The 18,649-nt window shown below is 41.2% G+C and overlaps 1 protein-coding gene across 3 annotated transcripts in view; it reads right to left on the reverse strand.

The window, feature by feature from the left end:
* Positions 1-18,649, reverse strand: part of HELZ (helicase with zinc finger) — a 113,129-nt gene that overhangs the window by 34,203 nt on the left and 60,277 nt on the right. For 2 of the 3 annotated variants that reach the window (XM_035104007.2, XM_035104008.2), the window contains exons 13-22: positions 18,290-18,420; positions 16,756-16,935; positions 16,149-16,253; positions 12,716-12,894; positions 10,870-10,988; positions 7,671-7,816; positions 5,281-5,428; positions 3,415-3,598; positions 1,868-2,096; positions 857-1,061 (exon numbers count right to left, since the gene is read on the reverse strand). In XM_035104007.2, coding sequence (XP_034959898.1) covers positions 857-1,061; positions 1,868-2,096; positions 3,415-3,598; positions 5,281-5,428; positions 7,671-7,816; positions 10,870-10,988; positions 12,716-12,894; positions 16,149-16,253; positions 16,756-16,935; positions 18,290-18,420 — 1,626 coding nt within the window. The remainder of the gene's footprint in view (positions 1-856; positions 1,062-1,867; positions 2,097-3,414; positions 3,599-5,280; positions 5,429-7,670; positions 7,817-10,869; positions 10,989-12,715; positions 12,895-16,148; positions 16,254-16,755; positions 16,936-18,289; positions 18,421-18,649) is intronic. The other variant, XM_060271978.1, reaches the window with a different exon arrangement.

Consider the following 18,649-nt stretch of genomic DNA (forward strand, 5'->3'; position numbering starts at 1 on the left):
ACAGCAGCCACACCCCGGGAACAGCTTTGACTGGCTGGCTAAACCAAGTGAGGGTAGCCAATGGGTTTCAAACCCTTGCATGCAAAAACAGGCTCCAGCAGAATGAGCAGGTAAGACCAATAGTGGGTCCAATGGTCAAGAAGGTGGTTTCTGCACTTGCTGTAGAGGGAAGTGATGCGGATGCGGATTGTCAAGCTGGGAAAGTAGCCCATCTAGGAAAAGGAATACTAAACCTCCACTGCCTTGCGGGATATCTTTGGAAGAAGAAAAGGCTAAGGAGTGGACCCTACACAAAGCCGGAGTGGAGTCCCTTGTACATCTCTTTCCAGCAACTCCTGCAGCCAAACTGGTGCCAAACTTATTGCTCTGCTTTCCTTGGAACCACATCAGTAAGGCTGTCATCCGTGCTGCCCAGGAGCTCCATACACAATGCCCAGGCTTCTGCCCCAGGCAGGGCCATCTTAAGCATATCTGGCGCCCTGGTGCAAAGATCCCTCCTGCGCCCCCCCCCCCCCGGTTTCCCAGCGTGGCTGTCTGGCGGCCCAGCACCCTGCACCACCCAGCCTTGCCGTAGGGTCGGCCCTGGCCCCAGAGAGGTCATTCAAGTGCTGTTAATGCAGCAGTTTTGACTTCATCCTTGGAGGCGCACTCCATTGCCTCTCAAGGCAGGTACATGCCAACAATTTTAACACACCCGGTCATATTAGGAACTCCTCAGCCCAGTATGATTTCTGCTCTTTGTTCACATAGGGAAACAGAACTACCAGTTTTGCCCATGCAGCCATACAACGTCTCAACAGGTACCCCTATCGAGCCTTGCAAGCTCTTAATAGCTTTGTCCCAGGTAAAACTTTACCTTTGGTGGTGACTGCTGTAGTTTGTTAGCGTGTGATGAATGCTGCTGTCGCAACACCCGTGGAATAAATTCAGGAGCCAGCGGATTCAATACATAGGTTTTCTTTAACTCCAAAGCTTCCAGCTGAGCCTTGATCTGATCAAATGTGATACCATGAAGACTTTCATTTTCATGACAAAGGGCAATAAACCTTTCCCAAAATTTCCTAAAGAAGCCAAAAGAAAAACAATACTTAAGTTGCTTGTTTGCTACATACAAATTTTACAAATTAAGCCAGTAATCTGCTATGCTTCTATTAGTCACTTTGAATCCAGTACTATTTGATTATGAGACTACTTGGTATTGCATGCTTCTAAAATAATAAACATCAGCATTCAACCATTAGGAAGGTTTACTGACAGCATTTCTTAAAACATATTATGTCACAGAAGACTTAGTGCCAGAACTCCTATAAGGTTTTTGCCTTTGCTAGTAGACTCTTCAGAAATTGCACACTTGTACTAGGACTGTAACAATTAAAATATGCTCCTTATCTTAAAAGAAACAAGTGCCAAACAGACCCATCTAAGCTGTTTTTAGCATTTAAAAAAAATCTATTATTATTTCCAACAGCGCAATCTGGGCCTAATAGTGTACATAGATAATAATAATAATACCTTTATTGTCATTGTACAACCTGTGCACAATGAAATTCAAGCCTCCCAAACACTCAGTCTCATTGCACTCTGTGTTGGAGCATATACACTGGTAGAAGAGATGGCAATCCCTTAGGTATTAATGACAGGCCCTAAACTACAGGCCAGGATAGATAGAGGGTCAAGGATGCTGCTTTCTCTAAGCCTCAAAATATCTGAGTATGTTTGGAAAGTCAGCAGAAGCCAGCCTAGTGGGGAACAGCCCACATATAAGCATGACAATGGATTTATTTTCTAACTACAGGAAAACTGTCCATTACCAAATACACAGAAAAGGTCCTATTCACTGTTTGTTCACACCCCACATTTGGTGTACCTGCATCTTCCAATGGAACACAGAGCAATAGGGTCTCCCACCACAGCTACTAGGGACTGTGCTCTTGTTATGGCTGTGTTGAGAAGTTTGTAATTGGACAAAAAACCATAATCCAAGTCTTCAGTTGAATCTTCCAATAAATGCTCCTTCCGTTTTATTGGTGTTTGCTTGTGTTTGCATGTGTGCCGTGTTCGTACCGTGCTGAGAAACAACACTCGAAACTGCTTTCCTGAAGAAGAGGGGAAAGTCTGAGATAATTTTAGCCAATTTCTTTGCTGGACATACAACCATGTAATTCTGGCAATTGGATAATTAGTGCTCAACTAAAAAGCTTTGTACTAAAAAAAAGAGTTTAAACAATTTGAAAATGCATTAGAAGTAGCCAGAATCATTTACAGGTCAAAGTCTTCATCTTTTACTCTAGCAGTAATTATGCTTGATCTTTTTTGGCTTTATACCCTTTATGTTTCACCAGTAACGTCTATTAAATGTGTGTGACATTAAGTTCAGAGATCTTTTTTTTAAAAAGAAAATCCCCATTATTAATCTTAGCCATTAAACCCCTCTAAGTTGATAAAAGACAGGCCATAATAGGACAGTTAACAGTGATAATTTGGCTGCAGTCGTTAATTTCTACTGCCCCATCAATTAATCTTCACAATAATTACTTAGTCTGTGAAACTGCAAAGGAACATACTAATTTAGAGTTCAACCATAGGACTCCATATAGGAATACTATGTCTGTGAATCCATTTTCAGGAAAACAGTAGAACTATTACGAAGCTGGAGCCCAAGAAATAACAGGGGTTGCTAATCTGTGGCCCTCCAAATGTTGCTGAACTATAATTCCCCTCACCTGCAGCCACCATGGCCAATAGTCAGGGAAGGTGATATTTGGGTAGCCACATGCCAGTCGCCCTGTTCTATTATATTTTTTATTTATAAAAATATTTATAAGCCACCCACTCATAAAATACCATGTCAATGCACAACAATATATGCATAATATGATGCATGCATGCATGGAGCATCAGACATGTAGAGGCTTCCAAATTTTCTTCTTTTAGCAGAGAAACTAACTACACATAAAATGGGAATCCGTGTGTGTGTGTGTGTGTGTGCCCTTGTAGGGGAAAATAGAAAAGCCCCCTACAGATAGGACTGGGGATCATGTCCCATGCAGTTACACAAAAAAAGTGTGTTGCTGCTTTGGCATTCAGTGACAGGGAACAATAATATGTGGCAATAAATTGTGGGCCCTGCTTAACAATGACACTAAACAGCAGTTACAACTTGCAGACCATGTCGGAATAGTACTTCCTATATATTTAGCTATGCGTTAACTGTAACTACGATATAAATTACATAAATTCTTTTATTATCGCCAGGTACAAACACGAAGTAAAAGCTGCTTTATATTCAACAGCTATTAGGGTTGCAACTTAAATAAAACATCAGATACAGTCATGTAAGCTGCCGATAACTTTGAGGTTGTTTCAGATTCTCTGCCAAGTTCACAGATCCTTAGATATACAGGTGCTACTTACCCTGAACATTTAGCACTCTTTCAACACTGACATCAGACAATCTTTTTTTCCGAAGCTCTGCCCGAATTCTGAACACTTGATCAGCATATGGTGTTACAACACCTATGCTGCCGTCATCCAGTTTCCCCCAGGCTACAGGCCACTTTCTCCTCAGTTCTTCCACACGTTCTACAACTTCAAACACCTTGAAGGGGAGGGGGAAATCATGCTATCATGCTAAGCACTGGCTTTTTCTGGTCTGGTATAAATAATTTGGATAAAATCTAATACTTCAAAACAGGTATTAACAGAAGCATATATATTTTCATGATCCTCCCCTATGATCGTAACACGATAGTTTGTAGGTGTATCCATAATTGCTTTACATAAGCTATTAGAAGGGCTCATGAAATTAGTAAGGAACCTAAACTACCTAAAGCTAACAGTCACTTGTTGAATTAGATAGTTCTAATGCCTATTTATGGATTTTTCATTTTTCACTACAGATTTGTTTTCTTCATACAGTACTTTGAATGCTGCATATTAATGGGTCACAGGACACTGCAGGTGGCCTCATTATGGCTCAATGCAACTGACTTCATTTCAAAATCACTGAATCAACATTGCACAAATTGCTCCGGGTAATAAAGATGCACAAATTTGTCAATGATTGTTTTTGTAACACGACACTACAGTATTGTGGTCCGCCAATCACATACCAACCTGTAAGTTGTCAGATTCTCACAGGTGCCTGCAAATGGGTGGGCTGAAGTAGCACTTGAGAAATCTGAGGAGGACAACTCAGAGGCAAGTACCAGTTGATCATTTTCCAGGTTGTCTCAGGTGCCACTCCACAACATGAGCCACACAAATCCTATACAACCCTGGGAGAGTTGGTTAAATTGTAGACTCAGATAGGTTTTATCCATTAGAGAGAACAGACTGTGAAGTGGCTCCCAGTCAGAGTTAAGATTATCTGAAGGCAGACTACGCTCAACCTAGCTAAGGGGAAGGCTGAGATTATAGGAGAGGCTGGAGGTTTTTTGGATAGGATAAAAGAAAAGCAATCCTAGAAAGAATTTCTCTCTCCCATGGTAGGGTGTAAGCACTGAGTTACCACAGTTATTAAACATCACTGTTAGAAATGTCTGTTTCAAACAAGTATTGTGTCTATATACAAACTCTTTTGAGTGAAAACAAAGTTTCTGGTTTGTTTTTTTAAGTGCCTCAACTTTACTTAGTTTATCTGGGTGTGGGGTGAGTGGTCGCAGGTTCCCCTTCACTTATTTGTAACATCCTGCTACTGGGAAATAAAAACACTAAACCATGAACACTAAAAACCTCTGCTGTAGGAATACAGCGAGGATTTAACCAATGACAAACAATAACCAAGAACAATCTGAATTTCCTGTCTTCAGCTGCAAGAGGACAACGTTACCAATCCATGGCATGTATTCATCCACCTCTGGAGAATAATTTGTAGGTCCTGGCTATATAAAACTCTTAGAGGCTAAGATCTAAAAAATATCCCATGCCTCTTCAAGCAAATGCTACAACTTGAGGTGGCCAAACGAAAAAGCCAAACAGCCAAAAAAACACTCATGCACTAGCATCTAAAAGGCCAATCAGCACATCCTTATGATACGATTGTCATCACCTCATCGTGGGCTGAAATTCAAAACAGTGTGTGGCTTGAGAGTCATGTGAAAAGGTCCTTGCTTAGGGAGAAGTCATACTAATTTTAAAGCAAGCACTCTCTGTTTCTTAGGGTCTTAGACTAAGACAAAGAACAAGTCATTCTTAAAAAAAATACTTTCTGGAGCAGATTAAGTGGAGTGAAAATTATGATTATTGAGAAAGCAATTAAAGGTGAAACCAAAGTGCTACCTCTGCATTGTTGTAAAAAGCAGTACTGTTTTTTTCTTGCACATCTTCTCCTCGCGCCGTGAAGAAAGTCAGCGGGTAGAAATCCTTGTGTGCTGGCTGCTTTCCACTTGCCATCAATTTGCCCTCATAGAAAAGTTCAGATGTGTAACTGCAATGGAGTAAAACGCAAAGTAAAATATGGAAGCTATGTGCTGCTTTAAAAACTCAACAATAAACAAATAGATAAATAAATAAATAGAATAAGGTTTACAGTGAAAAACGGCTCCTTCCCAAGAATGGGGATGGCAAAAGAGGAGGGAGAAATGACATATAGGCCGTTGTGCACTTTCATGCCTCTCCCACAGAAAGACTGAATGAGGTTGAAAAGGAGGCAGGCAAAGCTTATTTCCCAGTTTGCACTCCTTTCTACCTGTCCCTGTGGGAAGAGAACTCTGTTCCTTCATTCTCCTGCCCCAGGAAGCAGGGTGTTGTTGCTAGGTAGCAAGCAAGCCATTTTACAGAAACAGAAGTAAAGCACACAGTGTCACAGAAAGGGAACATCCTCATGTGCCTAAATTTCCTTTTCCCACCCTGGAAGATAAATGCAAAAACAAGAAGGTGGGGTTTCTGTAAAACTTGTTCCTGATCAGGGCTGCGGAGTGCCAACTTTTTAAAATAATCATTGGACAGATTAATTTAACTTCAGTGGTGTTTCTACATATAAATTAGGATGAACAATCTATTCCTATCCAGGGAGAATGTGTCTACTGTCTATGATAAAATATTCAAACATATTTTGAACACAGAGCACCTAAGACGAGAGTCTGATATATTACAAAGGGCAAGAGACAAAAGACACTGATAACTAAATGTGTATTAAAGGGTATTTAAAATGTACACATTAATAAGGCATGATGTTTAAGATAAGAAAAATCGAACATGACGGGTGATGTGGAACACATGTGCATCTTTTTAGCTTTTAAGCACACCATGAATCTTGTGCAAAATCCTCTGGAGCTTTCCAGATTCTTTATGGCATTGCAACATCAAAATTAATTAATTATAATATGGTCTGTTATGATTGCTGAGAGCTTTAACCTCCCCACACACACACACACACACAACGTACTCATTTAAAGACATTTATAGTTTAATTGCTGGAGCATTTCTCTGCTCATATTTTTTAACTGAGAAATAAATGTCTTTATTAATAAGGCTGTTAGAATTCACATAAATGGTGAAAGCAACTGCTTTACAACCAGTAGCAGCCAGTGGGGCAGCACAGATGCTGCTCACCTGCCTTTCGAACACTGAGCATGGAGGAGAGGGGGAGCCAAGCACAGGGGATGAGGTGTGTTTTGGGGGTGGGGAGTGGGTAGCCCAACGGTAGCCTTCTGCCACCACATCCAGACCAAACTTCACTCCCCATGCTCTCCCCCCCCCCCCAAAGAACCAATGGCGACACTTGGTGTTTGGAATGCCCGTGAGCATTGTCACACCACCTGTGCAACCCCACCAACTTCAACTCTTTTCTGTGTCATCCTATGAACTTAGCAAGGTTTACTTTGCGGTGGGCATAGGACCGCAACCACTTGTGCAGGCATCAGCAAACTTTTTCAGCAGGGGGCCAGTCCACTGTCCCTCAGGCCTTTGGGGGGGGACGACTATATTTTGAAGAAGAAAAAAATGAACAAATTCCTATGCCCCACAAATAACCCAGAGATGCATTTTAAATAAAAGGACACATTCTACTCATGTAAAAACACGCTGATTCCCGGACCGTCCATGGGCTGGATTGAGAAGTGATTGGGCCAGATCCAGCCCCCGGGCCTTAGGTTGCCAACCCATGCTCTTGTGTCTTCGCTTTATGCAGGGAACAAGTAGAGCCCAAATAGTGTATTATAAACATAGTCTCACTGATGCTTACACTCTCACTTTCTCTTGTGAGTTGGATTCACTCCCAACTGATTTGTCCAAAATCAACACATAACTAATATAAAACAAGACCAAATACGAGCCAATTTTTTAAAAAAATATTGAATAAATCTCTTCCACACATCAAATGATTATCTGCCAAGTCTGAACTTTTTTAGAAGCTTAGTGCATTTCCTTTATCTGCATCAGCTAGACCAGTTTTTGTCAACCTTCTTAAAATTTTGCTGCAGCTTCAGTTGTACCAACCACAATTAAGGAAGCCCTGATAAGCCCTGATAAGTCATTCTAAGCTTCACGAAATAATGTTCTTATGTTCATTTTAACATAAAAACTAGTGTTTTATTATAATGAAACTTCTAGAAGAGTGTTTTCAATTTGGGACTGCAATGGCAAAGGACTTTAAAAATAAAGTTTTCTATTAGACACTTGCATCAGCCACGCAAAAAGTGTGATACAGTGAAAAAGTTCACACCTACTTGATGATAGCTTCATGGGAGCGATAGTTCTCACACAGCAAGATCCTGCAAGGAAATTCTGCAGGGTAGTGTTCATAGAGGCGGTCAAGCAGCGAGACGTGAAGATTTCTCTCTCTGGCAAACTCACTGTAGACAAAAGGACTAAGCTGCATCAGAGAAAAAACGAAAAGAAAATGTTATTTATGAGCTTTATAACTGAATGATCATGTCTGTGCACAACATGATCTCATGCTGTGTTGTAAAAGATCAGGAAAAACTAACTGCAAATCCATAGAAATGGCATTAAGTGTCTTAAACTAAGGTGAAGAAACAACTAGGATGACACTTTATTCATAGCTTGCTCCCTGTACCCACAGGCAGCAAAATAACATGATTAGCAATGTCTGCAGCTCTTGTAGCCCCAAAGCAAAGACCTGTCTCAGTCCAAATCTAAAAACCTGAGAATCCAGTGCCTGTATTTGGTTACTATATATATTTCATGACAAGGCATCCCAGTCCTAAAACTACAAGAGGAACAAGCTGAGCACACGCACACTCTTCCTTGTTAAAAACAACAACTGGAGTGATTTCCTCATTTCCTGTGGCCCAGAGAGAAGTACTGGATAGATGAGGACATGTCGGGGGCTCCTATTTATAATCTAGGAGCGCACCAGAGAGGGAATGCTTTCTCCCAGGTGTGCCCCAAGGCTCAACCTACAAAAGCCAGCCAGCGAAGCTGATTCATCCCACTGGGCCAACGCCAGTCTGTAGAAGGCCAGGCAGCTGCTAGGATCATGCATCCACTAGCTGCCTGCCACACAGGAGGTTCTCTACCGAAGCCTACCTCACAACATGTCCTCATCCTATGTGAAGGCATTGGGCTATTACTCTGACCCTTCTCTGTCTTTAATAATCATTTTCACAATTGCCCTCTTTTTCAGTTCCTATTCTGTTGCAATTTTTTATTCTACGTGTGATAAGACTGCTCTTATCCACACATTTCCCTCTGAAATTTATGTCTTTTATTGAAATTAAGCTAACCTTTTGCAGTTCTGTGATTCCTGCCAAAAAAAATTCTTATAGTAGCTTAGCAATTCTGTCTCCCTCAAAGACCACACCATAGAATTTTACGCTTTTGTCCTTTTCACACGTGAGCTTTCACATCTTCACATTATATTTTTCATGTGGGATTTGTGATCCATGCTTTCTTTCCTATTCATCTTTTCCTGGTGATAGCCTATTTGCCTCCGTTCCCTCTCTTTTATTATTCACATGCACTTAACATCTCTTCTTTCTTCATTTCTTACTCTCAGAGTCATTTTAACATTAATGTCAATTCCACTTCTAATATAGCTATTTAGCATTCTGGTGGGGCTGCCCTTTGATTCATCCCTAGTGATCATACTCTGAATCTTGTTCTGAGTTACCACTTCATACTTTTTTTCTGTTGTTGTTTTAAAAAGTGGTGCTGGTACTCATTTCTTGAAAAATTGTAAAATCTGCTTCCCACACTCCCCTTTTCCCGTACTCCCTCCCCACTTTACTAAACTTGTGACGAACTTATAATAATTTATCCATAATTATTTAATTTCGAAACTGCAAAAAGGTCACAAGCAAAGTGTTCAATCACCATGAATGAGATACCTATGTACTATGACTTTCTTCCTAAACGAGGAGAAAAATATATTTATATTTAACTGCACAAAATGCCATAGCTCATCAGCTCAAGGTTTTTCTTTTCCTAGTTCACACATCCTGACAGAGAGTAAATGGAGGGAAGTCAGCTAAGTTCTGGTGATCCCCATTGTGGAGATCACAAGCACAACATGATGCTGTTGCCATCTAGCAACAAGGAACATTCCCATTTTTAGGGAAATAATACACAATGGCTTGTATACATGCACATTCAGTACACACACCATACACAAGACAGACCACAGACACAGATGCATCCCTCTCTCAAACACACAACACATATACAAAACCAAACTTCTCTCTTTCTGCCCAAATGCATCTCTCTCTCAGAGACCACATGCATACTTCCTCCTTCCCCTTCTCTCTCTTACTCTCTCTCTCTCTCTCAACTCTCTTTGATCCTTGACATGACATTGCTCTAAAAAAAAGTTGTTGGTATGGAGTAACAGGGCGTGCCATGAGAAAAAAAGCCCTGGTTATACTGTACTGGTTATTTCCAAATGGCTTACTGTGCCTTAATTCATCAATTTTCTGTTTTTTAAAAATCTGTTCTCCTCCATTTCCCTTCTTTCGTTTTCTATTCTTTCCTTCCAGCCATCTGATTCTGCTGTTGCTATTGTTTCTGCCACCATTTATTTTCAATCTATTTGTCCTGCTGACCCGCAACCATGATTTTGATCTTCTCCCTAACTAGCACAGGTGTATGCTTTCTTGCTTCATTCTCTGCTAAAGAACATTCTTTTCTCCTCTTTGATTGATTCATGCTTGATTTCTGAAACCTTCCATTTACTTTCAGTTCACTTCTTTAGTCCACTCCTCTTCCTATTCTAGCATCTCTCCCCCTGTCAAGTGTTTTGTTTCCTTATCGGTGAAAAGCAAGCAATAAATATTGCTACTTTTCATGTCTGACACCGTATCAACTTTGATAATTTTTCTCATCCTGCCGCCTTTTTACAACAGAAGAACTTCAATCGTTGTCAACAGTTTATTTGTAAAGGCACGTACAGTGGTACCTCAAGTTAAAAACTTAATTCATTCTGGAGGTCCATTCTTAACCTGAAACTGTTCTTAACCTGGGTTAATTAACTTTAGCTAATGGGGCCTCCTACTGCCGCGCGATTTCTGTTCTCATCCTGAAGCAAAGTTCTTAACCCGGGGTACTATTTCTGGGTTAGAGGAGTCTGTAACCTGAAGCGTCTGTAACCTGAAGCGTCTGTAACCTGAGGTACCACTGTATGTACAACTGATAAGTCCTACGAGTCTGACAAGTATTATTACATTTTAGTATAGAGAGTCACTAAGGCTGAAAGGAAGTGGCTTGCCTAAGGCCAACCAGTAAATTGATGGCCAATGTAAGATTTAAAACAGAGACTTTATGACTCTATTCTTTTTATTGCACCACACTACCTGTTGGAGGGTTTGATGCATGAGCTACTTTGTAATCTGCAAATATACTTTGTTGGTAATTTTCATTTCCCTGAAGAAAAGATTTATATGAGGTAAGTTCAATAATACACAGTCTTACTTGCATATGGTCTCCAGCCAAGACAATTCTTGTATTTTTACTTGCTAATGCTAGAGGCATGATAGTCTCGCACTCCATTGCCTGTGCAGCTTCATCTAACAGAATATGTGTAAAAAACCCTACAAAACAGAAACAGACAAAATGTTAAGTAGCAAGTGATAAAAATGGTGCTAATACTATCAAAACATTTAGATTCAGGACTGTGAACAGACTGAAACCTAATCAACACAATTGATGCATCTTGTAAGATGGCTTACATTTTGGCAAGTTATTCTCAGTAAACAGAAATCTCCTCCAAATCTATCCCACCAAAGTTGAGATCAAAGGTAAAGAGGTAGAATAATTTAGACCAGTGTTTCCCAAACTTGGGTCTCCAGCTGTTTTCAGGCTACAATTCCCATCACATCGATCTCTGGTCTTGCTAGCTAAGGATGATGGGAGCTGTAGTCCAAAAACAGCTGGAGCCCCAAGTTTGGGAAACACTGCTTTAAACAATCAAAGAGTGATCTTCTGGCAGAGTTTTATCCATGAGGATTTTCTGGACCCTGTTAGAATATGTTTCTTATAATAAACTATTCATCCTTATCTATGGTAAAATCTGCTCATAATGTTATCTCTTCTACCAGAAACATCTTGCCCAACAAAGGACTTTTCCAAAGTATTTTCAGAGTAGAAGGAAAGTATCTTTCACCTGTGAAGGAAGTACACTTGGCGCTTACCTGAAGAGTAGTTTTCCATTGACAGCACAAGGTCATCAGGCTGGTTGGGCATTGGCTCTCACTGAAGGCAGGAGCTAACTAGATTGTGAAAAATGCCTACTTCCCAAAATGTTCATCCTGCCTTCAACCAAAATGTAGTGCCAATACTCAAACAACCTGGTAACATTGCTCTGCCAATAGAAAAATGTGGTTCAGGCATAAAACATTTGTTTGTGTGATTATTAGTTTTTGAGAAATCGCACAACCGGGATGAGTACAATAGTATAAGTTTCTATCCAGTGTTTCAACACTTATGATTATGCAATGAGGTTTCATTGACCAAGACAGGTAAAAAATTGTGGACTATTCTTTTTAATTGAAACCCCATACATTTTTATTTCTTGTGAACAGTTGTATGTAAGTACTCACACTAGCTTTGCAAATAGTTAAATGGGCTTTATATTTGTCTCTTTTGTCATGTGCATACAGTGGTACCTCGGTTTACAAACACAACTGGTTCCGGAAGACTGTACTTAACCTGAAACGTACTTAACTTGAAGCGAACCTTCCCACTGAAAGTAATGGAAAGTGGATTAATCCGTTCCAGACAGTCCGTGGAGTACTTAAACTGAAGCGTACTTAACCAGAAGCGAACTTTCCCATTGAAAGTAATGGAAAGTGGATTAATCCATTCCAGACAGGTCCGCGGAGTACTTAAACTGAAAATACTCAAACTGAGGCGTACTTAAACCGAGGTATGACTGTATATGAAGTAATAAAAAGAGGTCCTGGCTCTCCATACCAGTGAGTACAGGCAACTCCTGGTTAAGGCACATCCAAATTACACACGATTGCAAATACACACAATGCGCCAAACCCGGAAGTAGCCCAAAATGTCACGGAAACATCACAAAAAGGGGCAGAGCAGGCTTACGCATGCTCCACCGATGCATGTGGGGGTCTGGAACAGAACCTCTGTGCAAAACAAGGATTGCCTGTACCCATACACAAAAACACTGGCTTTATACAGATAAGACATGGAACAGTATACCACTTCCTCCAATTTGCACAGAAAGTCACACAAATACATGATTTTTAAATCACAAAGAGAGAAATACTAAAATATTTTTTCATGTATATTTCCTCACCAGGTTTAAGATCCAGCTGACATAAATATTGTGAAGTATTCAAAGTAACCACTATTACTCGTTGTTTAAGAATATCTTCTTTCTGGGGCATCTGAAAGGTGGAATGTGTGCTTGAAATCAAACAGTATTGATGCACAACTGGGTGAACAGTCTTTACCCAGCGATTTCTGAAATATACCCTGTAATAGAAGAAAATATCTTAATTTTTGCCCAAAAATTTGTTTTGGAGGAAACAAAGTAATTTTTTCAAGAGTAAAACAGCCATAACTTTCTTGTTTTTTCACTTGAGTGCCTGTGTGTGTGTGCGCGTGCGCGCACGAATGATTGTAAAATCAGTTGAGTGCTTTGGTGTATCATGTCACACAACTGAGTGTATACTAAAAAATGCTTCAGCTCCATTCTTTAGCATGCCAATACTACAATCCTCTAATAAATCTGTTTTTCAAATACAAGTGGATAATCCCTTTGGCTGTAGTATATCAACATGTTTTGAAGTACCGTAAACAGAAAATAATTGGCTTGTTTACGTGACCTTAAAATAGTAACCAGCTACACTTTAGCTTCAATCCAATTCCCACTTACCTGACAGTAGATCCACTGAACTAATGAGTGTTATTTCTGAATGGACATGTGTATGATTGAAGTGTTCTACACTTAAATGCACAGCAATTTTTATTTGATTCAGTCAGAAGCAGTGTTGTCAGCCATCCCCTACCTAGTTTCTCCCAGTCTACTCCACCTTTTGCTCCTTCATTCACTTCTCCTTCCTCCATCCCCCAAGCCCACTTTACTTCCTCCACCTCCTTTCACCTCCTCCTTCTGCTCCTTGGTTACTTAGTTCACTCCTTTCTACACCTGTTCTTCTGCTCATGTGCGCCTTCTCCCTCCTCACCTTCTCTTGCCACTTGTTTTTCTCACTTCCACCTATTTTTTCATTGAAGGATGCACTCTATATACAGAATAACTAGGTCCAATAATGCCCACAGCCACCTTCAACTAAGATAACTGACATACTACAAGCCAGGGTATCTGATGATCACCCTCAAAAGAGCAGGCAAATGTTCTTATAGGACAGCGTTTCTCAACCGCTGTTCCGCGGCACACTAGTGTGCCGCGACGTGCGGCGACGAGAAGGGCAATTTGCATTGTCACGTGCCTGGCGGCCGCCAATTATAAACGCTGACCCGCCGGAAAGGAAGCCGGCCGGGTCACGACGCGGGGCGAGCGCAGCTCTCAACAGCCACCACCACGGGAGGGTGGTTTTAGACAAACTTAAAGAAGCTGGCTGGATGAGCTCAACCTGAAACTTGCTGAGCAAAGGATTGTGCTGGCAGAGAAATCAGCGACTTGTGAAGCCTTATTACAGGAGATTGCAACCAACACAGCAATTGGCAAGTGTTTCTTACAGTAATAATTATATAGTCAATATAGGGCGGCACAGAGTTAAATTTTTTAACTTTTTTAATGGTGGTGTGCCTCGTGATTTTTTTCATGGAACAAGTGTGCCTTGGCCCAAAAAAGGTTGAGAAACACTGTTATAGGAGAGGTGATTAAACTGGACCCAGAAGAATCCAGAGAACCAGTAGGTTCAAGGACTAAAACTGGGGTGACCCGGATTCAAATCCTCACTCAACCAATGAGTGAATGGTGATCTTGGGCCACTCACTCTCTCCCAGTCTAAACCTACCTCACAGGGGTGTTAGGAAGATAAAGTGGATGAGAAAGAAGCAGTATGCAACAGAGCTGACGGGAAGATGGGATATAAATCTATAATCCTTCCAACATGGGATTACGAACATTCAAAAGCAGCTGTCACAGACTCTGTGGATCACTGATTAACAGGGACAATTGGCTGAATATTTCAAATCCTGTGTGTTTCGAATTGGGGGTGGAGGAGCTTATCGGTCCTGAGATATGGTTAAGATGCTCTGGAGACATGGCGGGCCATGATGTGCAACAAAGGAGTCTATGATTCTCAACAAAGGGCCACACGACCATTAGACATATGCCTTGGGTGCCTAGAAGCCAAAGTGATCAGAGAGAGTAATGGAGAACAGAACATTGAGCTAGGAGGCTTTTGAAGTTGACAGGGTGGAAGAGAAAGGAGGAACTGATTTTAACATGAGGTGGTTAGATTGATTGCAAAATGGATCTCTATGTGTATCTCTATTAGAAAAAGCACAATGTGGCACAAGCAGCGTCCATGAAGTTTCACTGGACCGTTGGCCTATCTTGCCCAGTGCTGTTTCTTTCAAGTGGCAGCAGCTCTCCAGAGTCTCAGGTGTTTCTAGTTCTGCTACAGGAGATCTGCTCAGGTGTTTCTAGTTCTGCTATAGGAGAAGTGGGATTCCTGCTCTTGGGAAAGGTTTGGATTTGAAGTCTCAAGACAGCTCTGCCCCCTCTACTTTCCTATGGAGTTGTAGAGGAAGATAGGCATTGTAATTCCAAGGTAGTGTCAAAGCGGGGGGGGGGGGGAATATGTGTGCCAAGAGCCTAGGGCTGGAATTAAGGTAGCAACAAGACTAGAGCAATGTCGTTTCAGATGAAATTTTGTCTAATTTTACATACGAAACATTTGCTTGCAGAAAGCTTCCTTCCATGACAGACTATTGCCCTGACTACATGCAGAGGTCAATCACATTTTAATAGCAGGATTTGCAGCCTATCAGGCATCCCCAAACTGCGGCCCTTCAGATGTTTTGGCCTACAACTCCCATGATCCCTAGCTAACAGGACCAGTGGTCGGGGAAGATGGGAATTGTAGTCCAAAACATCTGGAGGGCCGAAGTTTGGGGATGCCTGGCCTAAATGAACTCTTGGCTTAAATTAAATCTAGTCTTAAGCAATTTTCTAGGTATTCCAGATACAAATATACACAAAGTCTTCCAAGGGGTCATTTTTGACTCCACGGGAAGGAATAAAATTATCTTGTGTGATTTCTCTTCTGCTTATTCTCCTAATATCTATGACAAGTTCATTTAATACACAAACAGCTTGATACTGAACTAATTTTGTATGATTTTTTAAAATATATTGCTTCTTTTCTCAGCCATTTGCTCGAAATGTTGCTCTGATTTTAAAAATACCATTAACCCCCCACCAAAATCCAATTAGTACCTAGTTTTCTTTAAAATTACGCCTTAAAATTACACCTTAGTAGCTTTTTAGAAGATCATATCAAAATTTGTTCAGTTAGAAAAGCACATATATCCACATATGTAAAGCTTAAAAAAGGATGTCTTTATCTTTAATGGACAAAACAAAAACATGTTGACTTTGCTCCAATTCGCATTTTAGTTACTGTATCACAGTTAGGCAACATTGTTTTTAAATGCCAATAAACTTAAAAGCTTTGAGGTTTTTCAAAACTATTTCGAATAGACACCTTTTCTTAAGATATTGTACAGATACGTAATAAGCCTTAAAAAAATACCTGAGAGGTCTCGCCTCGGGATTGCCTGCTTCTACATATGGATGTAAATAATCCTTTATGTAGAGATCAGCAGCACTATTAGAATGGGTGCAAATGAGAATCCTGCTGGAATAAATGGTGCAAATAAAAAAGCAATGAAGAAACAGAAAATCATTCAAAAGCAGTACAAAAAAAAAATAGTGGCCATCTTCCTCACACATTTCTTTCAGTGAAATTAGTCTGCAAATTTTATGGCTCAATGATGCTTCTAACTAATTTCTGTGGGAAGATTTAAACTTTCAACATAGGGTTTTTTTTAAAAAAAACATTGTACACAATCCTAATGTAGCTTTAAAATAAAGATAGCTACCGGTATTAAATTCCACACAGTGCACAGCTTTCTAAATATACGGCAATGCATTTGTTCCACATGATGTCAATTTTAATTCATTCTTCCAAGGGGAGACTACACTTTTAGACTGTTGAGTTCTTTCCTGAATATATATATATACAAAACAATGATGGATGGGGTTTTTTTTAAGCTGGATGGAGATTCTATACAACTAACTTCCTCTTAAAGTTTGGCATTTGCATTCCAATTAAATATCTATATATTGGGCCACCTCACCTAGTATCCTGCTGTTGGAGTATGTGCTTGACTGCCTGAGCCAAAGTGAAAGTTTTGCCTGTCCCATAGGGACCGATGATAAGAACAGGAGGCAACTGTATTGAGAGTGGTGTTGTGATAGCCAGAACAGCCTCTTTCTGCTTTGCATTGAGCCTAGGATCCAACTGCTCATCCCACTGTCTGTACAATAGAAAGCAGACATTTAGCATCGCCAAATCATCGTGGTTTAGAAAGAAATTACTACTCAAAGACATGCCTGAAACAAAAATTACATCAACCCCACATTATTGTACTGTTTACACCAGTGATGGCGAACCTATGACACGCGTGACATGCGGCTGCATGCCGAGAAGGACGCATCTCTGGGGGCCTTGTGGACTTTCAGAGAGACAAAATGGTGATAGGCACGCTGCCACAGAGCTCTTGAAAATGGCCAGCGTGCCTGCGCTCCCTAACCAGCTTCTGAGCCGCCAGGGCTGCCGCCGCCAGCACACAAACACCGGGGGAGCCCAGAGCAGCGGCCAGGGATCCGTCGAACCCCCCCTCAATGCCCCCCACCAGGCCGAAGCTAAGGGGTCCCGAGGCCTGAGACCACCTACCTTGAGGCGCGCTGGCGCCATGGAGAGGGAGAAGGAAGGCCCCGACCTCGCCACTGCAACAGCTGCCGATACCGCCACCGCTGTCGCTCTGGGGGAGTGCCGGGGGCACCCAGTGCGTCAAGCGGGGAGCCGCCGGACCCCCCCCCCAGCAACCCCACCAGGCAAAGGAGGAGAGCGTCAGGCCAGCGGCGAGGCAAAGCCCCAGGGCCTGGAAGCCTCGAGCAGCCAACCCTGCAATGCACCGGAGCTCTGGAGGAGGGAATCCCCGACCTCACTACAGCTGCCCCAGCGTGAGTACTAGCTCCCTGTTGCCCCGCCGCCACACAAGCATAGCCAAATGAGGGGAGAGGTGGGCTGAAGAGGGCCACGAGGAGGCACAGCACAGGCCCAACCTGAGCCTACCTCCCCAGTGGCAGACCCGTTGGAGGAAGGCCTGAACCCAGAGTCCCACTGGGAAAGACATTGGGTTTTGCCTTATTTTTCCCCTTTTTAATATATTTTTTTTAAAAAAAAACTGTAATAATTTTTTTCCTCCCCTTTTTCCTTTTTTTAAAAAGGGGAAACACCTTTTTTACTTTTTTTTTTAAGTGACACACCACCCGAGTTATGCTCGGGTTTTTGGCAAATTTTGACACACCAAGCTCAAAAGGTTGCCCATCACACTCTACTAACATTCAGGACAAATGACAAAGTTAAGCTGCTTCTGCCATAAGAATGCAATTCCTTACAACTGACTTTTGATATTACAGAGAACAAAGAAAGTTTCCTTTCTAGGATAAGTTTGCTTTCCTGTTTATATCACTTCATGTCCTGTTCCTGCACCCTACAGAAGAGGTATTTCTAGTGTAGATGCATGTCTGAGGCACCTGCTACAAAGAATGCAATATAATTTAAATATACCAGAGACCAGTATCAAACTGTTTGTATTTTTGTACCTGTTGGGGCTCCAAGGTATTGTGGGAGTCATGCTGACATCTGGAAAGAGGATACTGTTGTCCTTGATCCTGTCCAAGGCATAATGCATTTCACAGAGGGGTAAGCGGTTTAACTGAAACTGAAGTTCAACCTATAGTACATACAAAAATAATAAATGAAAAGGTATGCTAGAAAAGAGGCAACTGAAATAAATAGTTTTAGACTTGGGCTAAACAGAACTACTGCAATCACATATTCCAATGAATTCACAACGCCTATGGGGGGAAGGTACAGATTAGATCAAAACCTTTCCTAAATGCTTTATGTGAACTTTTTTTTTTTTTAAAAAAAAAGGAAAGCCCAAGAGAAACATTTTTGTA

Source organism: Zootoca vivipara, chromosome 2 (assembly GCF_963506605.1).
Source record: "Zootoca vivipara chromosome 2, rZooViv1.1, whole genome shotgun sequence".
NCBI classification, from domain to species: domain Eukaryota; kingdom Metazoa; phylum Chordata; class Lepidosauria; order Squamata; family Lacertidae; genus Zootoca; species Zootoca vivipara.